At 34.6% G+C, this 17567-nt stretch overlaps 1 protein-coding gene across 8 annotated transcripts in view; it reads left to right on the top strand.

Moving 5' to 3' along the window:
- TBK1 (TANK binding kinase 1) overlaps nt 1–17567 on the top strand; it is a 47175-nt gene extending 29608 nt beyond the window's left edge. For 5 of the 8 annotated variants that reach the window (XM_081588872.1, XM_081588867.1, XM_081588871.1 and 2 more), the window contains 11 exons: nt 225–316; nt 2011–2112; nt 3373–3451; nt 7597–7718; nt 7817–7893; nt 8490–8529; nt 9316–9417; nt 9546–9642; nt 10563–10669; nt 10893–10964; nt 15330–16099. In XM_081588872.1, coding sequence (XP_081444998.1) covers nt 225–316; nt 2011–2112; nt 3373–3451; nt 7597–7718; nt 7817–7893; nt 8490–8529; nt 9316–9417; nt 9546–9642; nt 10563–10669; nt 10893–10964; nt 15330–15381 — 942 coding nt within the window. In that variant the 3' untranslated portion in view covers nt 15382–16099. Of the gene's footprint in view, nt 1–224; nt 317–2010; nt 2113–3372; nt 3452–7596; nt 7719–7816; nt 7894–8489; nt 8530–9315; nt 9418–9545; nt 9643–10562; nt 10670–10892; nt 10965–15329; nt 16100–16962 lie in introns of those variants that run through there. The other 3 variants (XM_081588873.1, XM_081588869.1, XM_081588868.1) reach the window with 2 other exon arrangements.

Raw genomic sequence — 17567 nt, 5'->3', positions numbered from 1 at the left:
TCATAAGAAAATGTTCTCCATTGAGACAATGCATGTTTACCATTATTATATTGAGGATGAAAGTTTATTGCAGTTATATCTGTCCTTAGCTTTTAGAAACTAGTAGCTTTATCCTGTTTTTAATGATAAAAATAGGAATCTTTGAAAATTTTTATGTGAAAGCTTTTTCTTACCCTATACCACAATTTAGCACCAAATGTTGACACTTTGTATTTCTTCATTAGGCAGTGACAGGAGTTGTGTGTTACGCCTGTAGAATTGCCAGTACCTTGCTGCTTTATCAGGAATTAATGCGAAAGGGAATACGATGGTTGATGTAAGTAATGGATTGAAATTTGAAAATTGATCTTCACGTAGGCCTCACTAAATAACTGATCATCTCTTCATGGGTACTTTACCTCTTCAGACTAGGTAGGGTCACGTGCATGATTTTGACTATAGTACATTTGTTTCCCATTTAGTTTACAAAATATTTAGCAGCTTTTTTTTTTCTTTAATTTTATTCCTACAAAATGTAAGACGGGACAAATAGTATCTGAATTTTAAAAATTTTAAAAATTAAATTTTAAAAAAAATCAGGAGAAAATGGAACTTCCCCAGTGGTCCAGTAGTTAGGACTCATGCTTTCACTGCCATGGTCCCATGACCCTAGGAAAGGTTTTGCGGATGAGTACATATGTCCTCACAGAAGTGGAGAATGAATGGTCTCTTTTATTTTATTCTTATTTATTTATTTTTTAATTAAAAGATTTTATGAGCTTTCCTTTTTTTTCAGATTTTTTTTTAATTTATTTATTTTAATTGGAGGCTAATTACTGTAAATATTGTAGTGGTTTTGCCGTACATTGACATGAATCAGCCATTGAAATATGTATATTATCATATGTGAAACAGACCGCCAGTCAGCTTTGATGCATGAATGGTCTCTTTGAAAAATCATGCCTCTAGTTCTATACAATGTCATTTGAAGCTTTTGGATTTTATAGACACATAATAATGGACTCATGGTGCTCTTGGGCTTTAATGCTTGTGACAGTTTATGTATACCCACCTCACACCTGTCCTTCCCCTCTCGCAAAAACATACATGAAGTGTCTCATCATTCTTGTTCTGCTGCTGCTTCTAAGAAGAAAAAAGTATAAGGCTCTTTTTTTTTTCTGTCACCACTTTGTTAAACCTGTCATTTATGCTTCTAATATTTTTTATATGTTCACATAGCCAATTTGTAAACCTATGCTTTTCTCTTTGCATTAAGAAACCTGTTTATTTTTACTAAATGGTTTCTGGAAAAATCTAAATGTTTACTTCATTCAGTATCATAGCATTGTTACTAACACCTCTTGTTTTCTCTTGCTCTTTTCTGTCCAAGTCACAGCTCTATGAAGCTTTTTATTTCTTTACTTATTAGTTTTTAGTTCAATAAGTCATAAGAAATAGTTTTTCATGTAGACCACTGTTGGCAAATTTTTTCAAATAGTAAATATTTTAGACTTTGTGGGCCGCAAGTTTTGTTTTCATTTTGTTTTTACAAACTTTAAAAATGTAGATACTCTTTTTAGCAGAAACAGACATCAGGCCTTAGTTTGCTGACTTGATCAAAAGCTCTTCAGTTATATTATATACTATCTCATTATGTGTTTCTTTAGAGATCATATTAATTGATTTAAAGTATAAATCAGACAGTAGTCTACTATGAACAGTAAAAATTAATTCTGGTGGTATAAAATGTAATGCTCTTCAGCTTATTTGTGTGGTTGAAGGTTAATTTTTATTCCTTAATGTAATTTTAATGCCTTAGATTTCCAAACTATTGACCTGGTAATGGTTTGTGCCCTGAATAAGTGTTACAGAGATGCTTTCAGTAATAAAAAGGTAATTGGCTTTCATAATGTATCAAGACTATTAATAAGTTTGTCTGAACAGAAGGTAGTACAGCAGTGTAATTAGTGAAAGACAACAGCAAATAAATAATTCCTTAGATAAACTAATGAGAATATTATTATTTTTTAGAGAATTAGTTAAAGATGATTATAATGAAACTGTTCACAAAAAGACAGAAGTTGTGATCACATTGGATTTCTGCATCAGAAACATTGAAAAAACTGTGAAAGTGTGAGTAGATTGCTGTCTTACTGATAATGGGTAAAATGTTAACTATTATTCCATTTCTGTTTAATTTGTTTAGTTATTGTTAACATGATACAGCATCCCATGCAAGTTTTTCTGTTAAGGGATAGCCTTAGATTAAGTCACTTCCTCACAAGGGCAGAAATATCCAGTTGTCTCAGTAAGAAATGAATACCATCTCTTTGGTAGCATATTCTCCTTCCCTTTGAAAAGGAAAAGGAATCTGAAATAGAAACATTTCAATTTTTTACCTTGCTAAGTAGACAACTCTGCATAGGAAATATAAAACCTGTAATCAAAGGAAGTAGGAAAAGTTATTCTAAAACTGTATTTTGAAAGTATTTTTAGAATTTTGGGATTACTTCCAGTTTATTCTTCAGTTCAGTCACTCAGTCGTGTCCAACTCTTTGCAACCCCATGGACTGCAGCACACCAGGCCTCCTTGTCCATCACCAACTCCCAGAGCTTGCTCAAACTCATGTCCATTGAGGCAGTGATGCCATCCAACCATCTCATCCTCTGTCATCCCCTTCTCCTCCTCCCTTCAGTCTTTCCCATTATCAGGGTCTTTACCAATGAGTCAGTTCTTTGCATCAGGTGGCCAGAGTATTGGAGCTTCAGCTTCAGCATCAGTCCCTCCAATGAATATTCAGGACTGATGTCCTTTAGGATTGACCAGTTTGATCCTCTTGCAGTCCAAGGAACTCTCAAGAGTATTCTCCAACACCACAGTTCAAAAGCATATTCTTCAGCGCTATATTAATAAGTTTATTCTTCCTTATATTAGTATTTAATTGACTCTTACTTATTATTATTTAGTTTACTCTTCCTATTACTTAGTTTACTCTTACTTATCCCTGAGAATGCCTTTTGAAACAGTGATATTTTAAACTGCCCTGTTCCTAGGCTATACTACTTGTACTGCATAGGAAATATAATAACTGAACCTGTGTATACTGTTGACCTCCATTAAATCAGAAATCTAGTATTTTGACCATTATCCTGGCATAAGACTAAAGTAAAGTTGTCTCTTATAGTTTATCTCTTAATCCGCACATTTATAAATATAAATATATATAAAATTTCATTTTTATAGAAACATCACGTTTTCTTAGAATTGTTGATTGTAGGCTTTGCATTCAATATTCTGTTCTTAAATGGTTATGATAATAAGTCAAATATAATTTATGAAACATCTTTTAAAATCTATGCTTATTTAATTTTTCTGTACTTGTTTTTGTACAGATATGAAAAGTTGATGAAGATCAACCTAGAAGCAGCAGAGTTAGGTGAAATTTCAGACATACACACCAAGCTGTTGAGAGTAAGTGTTTACAAAATTATGACAATTGTAGGTTCATAATCTATTCCTTTGGTGACAAGATTAGAAATGAACTTTCCTAGAGAGATGATGTACCTAAAGATTTTAGGAGAAATAGTAGCCTTTTCCCACCGTAGAAAACTATTTATAATTATTTAAATACCCTTTACTGCCATGAAGTTCTTCATGACATTTCCAAATGTCATGTCTTTGCTTTAAGCCCATTTCTCTCTCTCTTCTCTTCTCTTCCTCTCTGTCTTTAGAATTCACAGTGCTCTTGTGTTGCTTCTGTGGAAATTAAAGCAAGTTCATAAATGTAATTTGACTTGCAGAATGTATAAACTTGTTTAGAAATAGATGCAAGTTAAGAATATACCCAATCTTTTCGAAAATAGAAAGTAAGGAAAGAAAGGTTGGAGTTTCTCAAGGCAGTGATTTGTTTCTATAACTAAAAAAGAAATTAGGACAAAATCTCTGCTGAAAAATGTAATAGCGTTTCAGGTAACCTCTGGATCTCTTATTAAAATGTGTGGTCGAAGAGCATGAAATTATGTCTTGAGAGCTGATTCCTAATCCCAGATATGTCCCTGTTTACCCAACAATTCCTGCCTGGCTACTTAAGCAAGGCCTTCAATTCTTTGCATTTTCTCTTTTTCTTCTTTAAAATGGGTAGTTTCTTACTTACCCTGCTTACCTCACAGGTGATTGTACCAATTAAATGAGATAAATAAAAATGCTATATATACTCCTGCAAGCTTTTAGTATTTTAAGTATTCTTTCATGAAATGGATGTTAAAAGTTTTAGAACTTGCTATTATACTCCTTTTCTCTTTCCAAGCTTAGGCTGATTTTTAGTTGTTTCTTTTCCTCAGTTTTAGATCTGAAGCAGTGGTTTTCAAAATATGAGCCATGAACAACTAGTAGTTGTAAAGTTTAATGCGTTGCATCCAGCAGTGTTTTAAAAATGAAATAGAATAGAAAATGTCAGAATGCATCACATATAAGAATATTACTAGTCCATGAAACTTCTGTTCAGTTTTACTGTTTACACTTTAATGATACTGGGTTAAAACAAAGTGAATTTCTTTCTATAGGTCATGATCAAAAAAGTTTGAAAAATGTTTCTATAGAATAGACATGAAAAGTCAGCGAAACAGGAAATAGTTTTCCCGAGTATTTGTCCATATTAAAATATAGGCAGTCATATCGTTGTAAATGTTTTCAATTTTTTTTTTCTGCTTTTGTTTTAGAACTTGACTTACCAGCTCATCTTAGAACTTGACTTACCAGCTCATAGACCTCATGGCACTTTCAAGTGCCAGTGTCATTTCAGCACTTTGAATTGAAATTGTATGTTTTCTTTCATGGAGTCCAAAATGTTTCTTTTTTATGACATTTTTGTGAGGATTTAGATTTCCTAGGAGAATCAGAGCATGGATAGTTAAATAGCTTATATTCACGGAGTCTTACAAAGTCAGGGCTTTAACTTCAGGCCATTTATTTTTCACCAGATTTCATTGTTTTTCCTCATACATGTTGAGTTGTTGTGGCCCCTTTTCTAATGGAGACCTCAAAATTTTTTCCCACCATAAAAGTAAGATATAAAAGTTAGAAAAGGTTATGTATATCCATACCAATCAAAAATGATTATTAAAAGTTCTGTTCAGTGTCCTGCAGCAGTGATTCTCAGAGAAATTCTTGAAACAGCAGCCTCACCTCACATGAGAACTTGTTAGAAATGCACATTTGGGGGCCCCACCTGTTGAATCAGAAACTGAGGGTAGGGCCCAGCAATCAGTGTTGCAACCTCCAAATGATTCCAATGCTGCTAAAATTTTGTCAACCACTGTTTTGGTTGTCTTTTTATATATATTATTAAATGATTTTTTCCTATGAACATGCAATTTTTTTTTTTATTTTTTGTATGCCATTATAGTAAAGGCATTTTCCAGTTTTGTTTTGTTGGTAATACTACTTTTTATTGTTTTTGACTGTACTTTGGCATGTGGGATCTTAGTTCCCCAACCAGAGATCAGATCCACACCAACTGCATTGGAAGCACAAAGTCTTAACCACTGGATGACCTGGAAGTCCCACTACTTTTTAAATAGACATTTAATAATATTGCAGCCAGTTGATTTATTATTAGTTTTATTTATTACCCCCCCCCCCGCAATGTTGGTCCTTCAGGTTGCTTGCTCTTTCACACACTTCTGTGCTGTAAAAAAATAACTTTGTCCATAAACTATTTTCCATATTTTAGAACTATAAGGTAACATTGTTAACATTAGTGTTAAGAAAGATATAAGATATAAAGCATGAAAAGCAAGATATGTGTTTGGCTATATAAGAATTTAAAATCTTTTTTTTTCTTTGGTCTGTTCCACCTGCTTGTGGGATCGTAGTTCCCTGACCAGGGATTGAACCCTGGCCATTGGCAGTGAAAGCATGGAGTCCTAATTACTGGACTGCCAAGGAATTCTCAAGATCCCTATATATATATGTTAAATGAAAAAAAAAAAAATGTTAAAAAAAGAAATGGATTGACAAAATGAGATAAAGGGGGGGGTTTTTGTTTGTTTTTAATAAACACAGCTCATACAAATGCATAAAGTGAAGTTACTCAGTGGTGTCTGACTCTTTGTGAACCTATGGACTATAGCTACCAGGTTCCTCCATCCATGGAATTCTCCAGGCAAGAATACTGGAGTGGGTTGCCATTTCCTTCTCCAGGGGATCTTCCTGACCCAGGGATTGAACCTGGGTCTCCCGTATTGCAGGCAGACTCTTTACCGTCTGAGTCACCAGGGAATTTTTTCCCTAAGAAATGCATAAGGAAAACATTAGATCTGTAGTAAATAGACATAGAACATTTAGAAATGATTTAAAAATGAGTAGATCTAAGTGAAAGTCTTGGGGAAAAAAGTTCAACCCCAATAGTAATAGAAAATTGCCTATTAGGATAACAGTAAGATACCATTTTGTCTTTCAAATTAACAAGACTTTAAAAATTATCCCTTCTTTCCAACCTTACCTCAGTCTTTTCCTGTCTCTTTTCACTCCGTGTCCATTTATTTCTCTGCCCATTTAAATAAATGAGCACACACATAACTCTGGGCCAGGCCCCAGGCAGCAGAATAGCCATGATGACTAAGATACCTGCACTCCTCGAGTTATGGGTGTTGGTGAAATACTCAGTTCTAACTCCCTGTTCTGAGCTGGCTTAAGGCTTTATCTCCTCCTTGCTGTGAGTGATGTTATGGGCTGAATTGTGCCCTCTAAAATGATATACTGGGAATTCTCTGGCAGTTCGGTGGTTAGGACTCCATGCTTTCACTGCCGAGAATTACGGGTTCAGTCCCTGGTGCAGTAACTAAGATCCCACAAAGCACACAGCACAGTAAGCAAGCAGGCAAATAAGTAAATATAAAAACTGTGTAATACCAATGCTAACAAGAGTAGAGTGAAAAGGGCACATTTGTTTGTTGCTAGTAGCTGCCTAAACCATCACTTAAAACTTTATTTGAAAAACAATAACATGTATCAAGACATTTAAAATATTCAAATATATTTATCCTTTAAGTCTAACCATCTTTTCTTTGTAAGTTATACAGATGCTCAGATCTTTGGTAGATAAGTGATAAATTTATTAAGCTTAAAATAAACAGGGTCTTAGATGAGGTTTCTTTGCATTTTTTGTTTTTATGAGGCCTTCCCTTTTTTTATCTCTAAACAAAGAGAGCACAGTATTGCATACCTACATTTATACTTGGGGTTATGCTAATAGTTCTCCTGTTTGATTTTCATGAGATAGAGTACTAACCATACTTTGTAACTAAAGAAACAAAAGCTTAATTGAATGATTACAAGTATTTTGTGTGTTTTTTAAAAAAGAATATTTGATGTAAGCAGTGTTTATAAAATGTATTCATACTCATGTTTTATTATCATATTGTCATATGATAATTGTCATTATCATATTGAATACAACCTAAGAAACTGTCCTTGAATTTAAAGGTAAAAATAATTATTCTGACTTTGAAGTAATCTACAAAAGAAATACTATTAAGACGTTCAGCTCCATTGGCATTGTGATTTTCATATCTGATTTTTGGTAATCTGGATCTAAACACTTTGGTTTTGTTTAGCTTTCCAGTTCTCAGGGAACAATAGAAACCAGTCTCCAGGATATTGAAAGCAAATTGTCTCCAGGTGGATTACTGGCCGATACATGGGCCCATCAAGAAGGCACTCATCCCAAAGACAGACAGTAGGTTATAAGTGCATTGGTAGTTTCTGCTCTTATTATTAAATGTCCTTTTTCACATTGACTCAATTAATTTATTTGGATTTTTCTTCCTAAAACAGTGTAGAAAAGCTACAGGTCCTGTTAAATTGCATCACAGAGATTTACTATCAGTTCAAAAAAGACAAAGCAGAACGTAGTAAGTAAAATTTCCCATTTGTTAATCTAATGAGTCAGTCCTACTAGTTGTAATTCAGTTGAATTATTTGCTATATTTAATAAAGATGTCTACATAAGTGATTTATTTCAGAGATTTGATTTCTGTCAGGAAAGAGGTTGAATGTATTAAAAATTCAGCCTTTTGAGTATTTTAAATCAGGGATCATGGTCTCTAAAACCTCTAGGGGCCATGCACGTAAAAGAAAGGAATGAGATTCGCCAGTGGAGACTGAGGGAAACTAGAGAGGGGCCCCTCCCCGACCCTGCCCCCATTAGAAGGGGAGAGCCAGTACTCAGATTCACCTAATTGTTTTTCCAGTCTTCCTAGATCTCAAGAGAAGCTAGAAATAGACTTTACTAGAAATATCCTCATTTTTAAATGTTGACAATTTTTTTTTAATGTTAGCACTATATAGACCAAATAAAAGAATTTATGGGCAATATCTACCTATGGGTCACAAATTTGCAACATCTGCTTTAAACTCTTAGGCTTTTTGAAGTAATAATCTCAGAAAACAATTGCATGTGATTTTATGATTCTACATTTATAAAAGTAATATATATTTTTATTTTTAGGACTAGCTTATAATGAAGAACAAATCCACAAATTTGATAAGTAAGTGTCCAGATTATGGTTTTTAATTATATTTGTTTTTAATTCATGATTGCTTTACAGTATTGGTTTGATTTCTGCCATACATCAGCATGAATTAGCCATAGGTGTACATATGTCTCCTCCCTCTTAAACCTCCCTCCCACCTTTTCCCACCCCTCTAGGTTGTGACAGAGCTGCAGTTTGAGTTCCCTGAGTCATAGCAAATTTCCATTGGCCATCTGTTTTATGTGTTAGTTTATATGCTTCCATGCTACTCTCTCTATTCACTTCACCGTCTCCTTCCTCTCAGATTATGTTTAGTGATTATTTTTGGTTATATTGTTAATGAGATTCTTCTTAAAGTTGTGATTAATCACAATAAAAAATACATCTTAATATTGGCTTTATATGGAACTATTACTGAATGTGCACATATTTGAGGCCTACTCACCTGGCTCCCTGGTTCAGAGGTTACAGAGATAAGAGAATAAGGGGGACAGTCTTCTGCCTCCTGTGCTCTGATTACAGAAGCACAGATAATCGAGAACATAGGCGAGGGCACGCTTAACCACCTCTTTAACCTTAACCTCATTCAGTAGATTTTGACCATTCTTCACTATGAACCTCCTTTTTCTTCTCTTGCTGCTGTAATGTCTGTCTTAGAAACCTTAGGCGCTTTCTACTGTAAATATTCTAAACCCACAACAGTCATTATGGGAAATAAATTTCATATATTTTAAGACTCTTTAATATTGGAAATAGAGACAGTGACATTGCTTTAAGCTTCTGATCATTTCTAAATTACAGGCAAAAACTGTATTTTCATGCAACAAAAGCTATGACCCACTTTACAGATGAATGTGTTAAAAAGTATGAGGCTTTCTTGGATAAGTCAGAAGAATGGATGAGGTGAGTAAACTTTTTGGGGGGTGATTAGTGGTTGGCTGCACAATATACAGTCTAATCTATATTACACATTTTAAATAAGAGTAATATTTCCTTAGAGTGCTTATTAATCGATTCTTTTTGGTTTTCAGAAAGATGCTTCACCTTAGGAAACAGTTATTATCCCTAACTAATCAGTGTTTTGATATTGAAGAAGAAGTATCAAAGTATCAAGACTATACTAATGAGGTATAGCTTAAAAATTATCTAGAAAAAAAGCCTTTATCCTATTAGGAAAAATTAAAATTCTTCTCAGTTTATATCTGATAATGATTGAAAAGAGAGAAATAGGGTATAATATGCCTGTATTCAGCTCCACTTGCTCATTTGTGATATGTATTTTTTTAATATACATAGTGTAACATTTACCATTTAAATCATTTTTAAAGATATTTATTTATTTATTTAGTCTTCCCTGGTGGCTCAGACAGTAAAGAGTCTGCCTGCAGCGTAGGAGACCCGGGTTCTAGCCCTCGGCCAGGAAGATCCCCTGGAGAAGGGCATGGCAACCCACTCTAGTATTCTTGCCTGGAGAATCCCATGGACAGAGGATCCTGGCAGTCTACAGTCCATGGGGTGGCAGAGAGTTGAACATGACTGAGCAACTGACACGCACATTTATTTATGTGCCTGCATCTGGTCTCAGTTGTCGCACAGGGTATCTTCCATTGTGGTGAACAGACTCTCTAGCTCTGGCACTTGGGCTCTCTAGTTGTGGTGCAGACTCTAGAGCGAGTGGGCTCAGTAGCTGTGGTTGCTCCACAGCAGGTGGGATTATTAGTTCCCCAACCAGAAAGCAAACCCATGTCCCCTGCACTGCATAGCGGACTCTTAACCAGTGGACACCAGGGACATCCGTGTGATACATATTTTGAGCCAAGTTTCAAGAACTTAGATTTTTTTTATTATATGACATCTAATAGATCATTTTTTATCATCTAAAAAATTGTTTTAAAAAGAGTTTGGTTTAAGTATTGTATTATTGATGGTTTTGAAATTACAGCATAAAGCTATAACAGGCTTATTAAAACCTGTAACATTTGTTCCAAGATCTGTAGTAAGTATTCTGTTCTGTGATGTGGTTTTTTTGTTTGTTTTTGATGTTTTAGTTACAAGAAACTTTGCCACAGAAAATGTTTGCAGCCTCCAGTGGAATCAAACATACCATGACCCCAATTTATCCATGTTCTAACACATTAGTAGAAATGACTCTTGGGTAAGAAATTTATTATTTGGTAACTGTAATGTGTCTATTTGTTTTTATTTTGTTTTACTTGCTCTTTTATTCTGAAATGTTGTATATTTGTGAGGAATACATTTGCTAATGTTATTTAATGGCTTAGATCAATCTAGAGAACTAAACTTACTGTAAATATAATTGTAGAACATTTGCTTACTTTTTTTAAGCAGAGATACTTTTATCTTTATTTTAAATACAGTATGAAGAAATTAAAGGAAGAAATGGAAGGGGTAGTTAAAGAACTTGCTGAAAATAATCATATTTTAGAAAGGTGAGTAATTAAAAAATCATTCTGCCTGGTGATTATGCAATTGAGTGCATACATATATATCTATACTTGTATCTGTCTGTCTTCCTGTATCAATAGGTTAAGCAGTGAGAAAGGAGTATTAAGTCAGAACCCTTAGGTTCTGTGAATTTCCTGATTCCTTTAAATGTTTGGGGTTGTTTGGATAAAGAAAAGTCAATTGTGATTGATTTCATTTTGTAGAAGCACTGGTTACTATTAGGTTGGTGCAAATGTAATTGCAGTTTTGGATCATGACTGTTAAATCATTATAACTAGGCTCAAACACATCTTTATTAGTTAAAATAGGCACCATTAAAATCAACAAATATTTGCCAATGAGAGATAAGTTTGTTTATTCCTTATAGGAATAATCCATGCTTCAGGATTTCATGAACTCTTGGAAAGAATTTTATGCTTCCTACTGGAAGCATTTTCCCTGCAAAAAGTTGTCTAGATGCTTGAAGAAGTGGTAGTTGGTTGGCAAGAGGTCGGGTGAATATGGCGGATGAGCCCATATTCATAGCCCAATTTGTTCAGCTTTTAAGTCTTTTAAATGTTGGTTGTGTGACATGCTGTTGGGCATTGTCGTGGAGAAGAATTGGGCCCTTTCTGTTAACCAGTGCTGGCTGTAGGTGTTGCAGTTTTCTGTGCATCTCATTGGTTTGCTGAGCATACTTCTCTCAGATGTAATGGCTTCGCCAGGACTCAGAAAGCTGTAGTGGATCAGTTGGGCAGCAGACCACCAGACAGTGACCATAACCTTTTTTGGGTGTAAGTTTGGCTTTGGTAAGTGCTTTGGTCCAAACACAGACCTGGTCATCACTGGTTGTTTATATAAAATCCATTTTTCGTCACACATCGCAACCGATCGAGAAGTGGTTTGTTGTTGTTGCGTGGATTAAGAGAAGATGACACTTCAAAACGACAGTTTTTTTTGATTTGTGGTCAGCTCATGAGTCACCTGACTGCCAGTGCAGGAGACTTAAGAGATGTGTTCAATCCCTCTGGGTTAGGAAGATCCCCTAGAAGAGGGCATGGCAACCCACTCAAGTATTCTTGCCTGGAGAATCCCATGGACAGAGAAACCTGGTGGGCTCTGGTCCATGGAGTCTCAAAGAGTCAGACACAACTGAAGTGACTGAGTATGCATGCATATGAGGTACTGACTTATCGAGCTTTTTCGCCTTTCCAATTTGCTTCAGATGCCGAATGACCATAAAATGGTTGCTGTTGAGTTCTTTGGCAGCTTCTTATGTATTTGTAAGAGGATCAGCTTTGATGATCCTCTCAATTGGTCATTGTCAACTTCCAATGGCCAACCACCACGCTTCTCATTTTCAAGGCTCTGATCTCCTTTCAAAACTTCTTGAACCACCACTGCACTGTATGTTCATTAGCAGTTCCTTGGCCAAATGTGTTGTTTATGTTGCAAGTTGTCTGCTCTGTTTTATGACCCGTTTTGAACTGAAATAAGAAGATCACTCAAATTTGCTTTTTGTCTAATGCCATTTCCATAGTCTAAAATAAATATAAAATAAACAGCAAGTAATAAGTCATTAGCAAAAACACGTAAAGTGAAAAATGCACATTAATATGATGTCTGACAACATAACCACATTTATTTAAGAATGTATTCCAGTATCAAATGGCAAATTTCAACAGTGTAAAACTGCAGTTTTGCAGCAACCTAATAGAATTCTTTGAATCAGTCTGTGAAAACGAAAATCTTTTGCATATTATTTTTCCAAACATTTTCTCCTTAGAATCATCATTTTCAATTCTGAAATCAGAGTTGCTTAGGAGATGGCAGCACTATGATAGTGTAACTCACAGAACCCTCTGCACACCTCCTTGCACGTGAGCATCATCTGTTCATTGAATTCTTTGAGGAGCTGAGTGTCTGATTATCTCCAGAATCCTAATCAATCAAGGAGAAAAAGTTGGAAAACATACAGAGCCAATAAAGCCACTTTATTGGCTGTTTTCCTCAGATTCCTTGTCTGTGTTTCTCAGAGAAGTGAGTCATATTTGGCTCATGAAGGAGAAACCTTCTCTTTCCAGCCCTTAGGTGTTTCTCCAGAGGTCCTCTCACCACCAAGACGTTAATGCAAGGACATCATGTTTATGTAGTGTGTTGTACACTTGAAGGGCACTTTCATGCTGTATGGCCTCACTAAGCGTGCATCGCAGCCTTGCATTCTAGGGCCTAGCAGATAGTCTGTCAGTGTTCCACAGATGCTGACGTTCATACCTGAGAAGATGAACTGGAGCTGGAACCCAGCCTCCTATCTCCTCACATCATCTTCCCCCTACTAGCCCTGTTCTCTCAAATAAAAGACTACACAGTTTCCTAAGGCTTGAAAAGATTAAATGTCAGGAAATCACACGATATTCAAGCTACATGCAGAAAGTTATCAGACACTTCTGTGTATCATCAGCCTTCTTAATGAATTTAATGAATTGGTAAATCAACTTTTAGCCATATGTAATTGTAAAAATTGAAATAAAAGTCTTCATCTACTTTCTCATACTTCTCCACCCCCATAGAAGTAATCAGTATTAATAGTTTGTTGTGCATGTGTATTTTATAAGAATGGAATCATTCTGTTCACACTGGTTTAGTCTTTTTTCACTTAAGGCTATATATCAAGAGCACTTTTTCATATCCATACCTATAGCTTTAGTTTTCTCATTTTCAGCAGCTGCCTGGTATTCTAGTGTATTCATCTACCATATCTATTTAGTGCATCCCTATTTATTAGGCATTTAAATTGTTTCTAATTTTTCACAATTACAAACCATGCTTCAGTGAACATACACGTTCATATATCTCTTCGTGTGCTTGTGTAAGAATTTTTGAAGGGTTGATTTCTTGATGTTTCTAGATACGGAATTGTTGGGTCTAAGGTTATGCACATTTAAATTTTAGTAAGCTTTGTTAGTTTGTTCTCTGAAAGACTCGCTTGTTATCCCATTGTCAACACTGAATGTTACCACTTTTTCAAGTGACAGTTTGTTTAGTAGAAGCTGGTATCTTATTTTAGTTTGCATTTCTTCAGTTAATAATAATGTCAAACATTTTTTTATATGTTTCTTCATTTTTTTTCTGTGAATTGCCTATTAGGTTTTAAAGTCTTTTCCTATTGGTTTATAGCATCTACATAGTAATTATCTCTTTATAACTTCATAAATTTATTCAAACTAGTTTCTTCACAACTTTAGCTAAATTCTAAATTTATCCTGAAAGGCTAAAGATTAGCAAGTAGAAAAGATTATTAAAATTTTTTAACAAAATTTTATTGATATATTGAATCACTTCTGTTTTGTGAAAGAAAATCGCCACTTCCCAAAGCATGTCCAATAAGTCGTTTTATTTGCTGGCTTGACAATTCATGGGTAACCAGACATGGCAGAATCATAACTTAAATGTTTGAGTGACCACTTAAGGATTTGTGCCAGAACAAGTAATAGAAACCAAGTCTTGTGCACTGTCTCCACATAGATATCTGTCACTTCAGATTTTTGTATCTAAAATCACTTATCATCCTTCCCAACTCAGTTTCCCCTGTAATTTCCTCATCTTCTTCCCCTTTCTTCTCCTTCATGAGTATAAATTATTTTAGACACTAACTCTTTTTTTACTTCTTTTCATCATGTTTGGTAGTCTTCCTTCAAAATGTTCCCCTGTTGCCCTCATCAACCTCATTTAGATCTCCTTTCCCCCTCCCTCATGAGCCATGGTCATAATCTCCCACCTTTATGCTTAACCAGCCTTTCTCATCTGTCATGGGTTTTACAGCCAAACTAATCTTCCCAAGTACTGATCTAATCATACCACTCCTTTGACTCAAAAATTTCTAAATTCCTGCTACCTAAAAAGTCAAATATAAATTTGTACTGAATTCAAATATAATAGTCTGATGCCAGCCTAATCACCCAATTTTATTCCTCCGAATAACATTCTGTTCTAGCAGGATTCCATTCCTCACTGTCCCTGACTCCCAGCTCCACATCTTTGTTTACAAATCCCATCCCAAAGAAATTACCCAACTTTTCCTAATGCTTTCTGGATTATGTCACTCCTCATTTTCTCTTAAGAAGACTCCAAGCCATTGAGTTGTATTTTTTCAAATATTTATAATAATACCACTGTGTTTCAAATTAGAGCAAGTTTATTGTGCTCTATTTTCAAAATAGAGCAAATTATAGTTGGTTAACTCTAAAAAGAATAGTTTGTTCATCTAAGAAGTATTTTATATTCTTTAAAATGTTAGAGGTCAAAAAAAAAATGTTAGAGGTCAAATAAATGAATCTTGTGAGATTGCCTTTTTTTCTTTTGTGTTTTAGGTTTGGCTCATTAACCATGGACGGTGGCCTACGCAATGTTGACTGTCTTTAGCTTTATAAGAAGTTCGAGGCAAGTTTCAGTTTGCACAAGAAAATAATGTCGAGGCATTAAATGAATGCCTGTATAGGTGGTCTCTTGTTTCTATATTTCACTATTTGCTGTGGTCATGTAAATATGTATAATATTGTAAATACATAAAAATATATAAATTTTTGGCTGCTGTTAAGATGTAATTTTACCTTTTAACATTCATAATTATATGAGGACATTTGACCTCAGTTAGCACTTAGAAGAAAGCCATGACCGATACTCTGAGATACTGATGGTCAACTTTTCTGAGTAAGGCCAACTAAGTCATGTATCTCCGACTGCCTGCTGAAAACATTTTTAAGTGGAACCAAAATTGGCATCCTTACAAATCAGTAAAGGCTGATTGTTGACATGTTTGTAAGTGACAGAATGGTGAGATAGCTTCTGTGAGTGGAGAGCGAACTGAACCACTGTTGTACTAGGATCCCAGTTTTTTTGGAAAGGATAAAGTGGCATTATCCAAGTATCCTCCTATCTGTTTAATTTCAGGTAAATTACTGAGCAAAATTTTTAAAGTGATGAATTATTAAAAACTGTTCATTTTTTATTTTGGCCATAAATGTGTAATTGTCATAAAAATTGGGGGATCATTTCAACTGTTTTAGGCTGTACATTTCTTCTTTAATTCTGCTTACTATTTCATGAAGAAATATCAATAAATTTCTTGATTTTAATGTAACAGTTTGTATTTTTCTGTGTACAACAGTTTGAGAAACAAAAGTTATCTTTTGAAAAATAGTGTGGGTGGTAATGGTCAATTAGCCTCAGAAATTGGACGAGGGGCAATTCTGTGTCTCTTCTAAACCATTGATTCCAAATTTAGTAGAAGTTCTTTCATAAACATATGCTGTACAAATCCAGAGAGAGCCTTCTCTTAGAAAAATGTACCCAGGGTTCTAGAAAAAAGAATTGTGCTCAATACGAAATTAGTTTATCCCAGAAGGATTAGGTTTTGGTTTTGGCTTCTGACTTCTTAGATGATTGAAGTATGATTGTGTACAACCTGTATATCATGAAGAGACCATGTTTTAAAGAGTAAATAAATTTTGGCTACCATGGACATTGGAAAACTGAAAATGGCTTAGGATGTTATTTGAAATCTCAAATTGATACTTTATTGTGGTGGGGAATTTTAAGTGTCACATGTGCACATTATAGAAATAAATACATGGGTAAATGACATTACTTTGATTGTGACAGTTATCACCATCAAAAACTGTTTAGTCAGAGAATGTGTGGGGCAAGGGGGTGTTTAATCTCTTCTAATTTTCCATTTGACCATCTAATATGAATGTCTTTAATTGTGTAGTTTAAAAGTTTATGTCACCGAATACTAGGTAAAAATTTTACCTAAGTTATATGGTCAGTTAATATATTTGCAAATTTAATTTTTATTCAAGCACCTCTAGAAAAGAACATCAATAAACAAACCCTTGCTGTGGGGACTGTATTTGTATAACTTGTGTAAGTTGTCTTCGTAAGATCAATTCTGATCCACGCTAATAATTGGTTAAGACTTAACTGTTCTATTCCTCATTACAGCAGCATGTAAATCAAGCACACTTGATTCAATAGACTACTCTCAAGAATGCATCGTCATTCAAAACACATTATGTCAATAAATGCATAGTGACATTGGTCTGCTAACGAAATTTTCAGTTACTATGTAAGTAAAATTAGCTTTAAAATAAGTTACATCTCTAGTTTAGTAGCTTTTTTTTCAGTGTTTTGATATATTTCCAAAAGACAGGGATTAAAAATATTATATGTAACAAGTGAAAGAGTTGGTGGATTTAACTCTTCTTTCTTTTTGGGGGGGGAGTTTTTTTAAATTAATGTACAGAATGTACAATATTACATGTTACAGATGTACAGTATAGTGAGTCACAATTTTAAAGGTTATACTCCATGTATAGTCATAAAATAGTGGCTATATTCCTTGTTGTACAGTATATACTTTTAGCTTATTTTATACATAGTAGTTTGTAGCTCTTAATCCCCTACCCTGTGTTGCCCCTCTCGGCTTCTCCCTCCACACTGGTAAGCACTGGTTTGTTCTCTTTATCTGTGACTCTATTTCTTTTCTTATTATATTCACTAATTTGTTGTATTTTGTAGATTCCACATAAAAGTGATATTGTACTGTA

Source organism: Giraffa tippelskirchi, chromosome 4 (genome assembly GCF_054371585.1).
Source record: "Giraffa tippelskirchi isolate mGirTip1 chromosome 4, T2T-mGirTip1v1.2.pri, whole genome shotgun sequence".
In the NCBI taxonomy this organism is placed as follows: domain Eukaryota; kingdom Metazoa; phylum Chordata; class Mammalia; order Artiodactyla; family Giraffidae; genus Giraffa; species Giraffa tippelskirchi.
The sequence above is the reverse complement of the archived record's forward strand: the minus strand, read 5'-3'. Positions and strand labels throughout refer to the sequence as shown.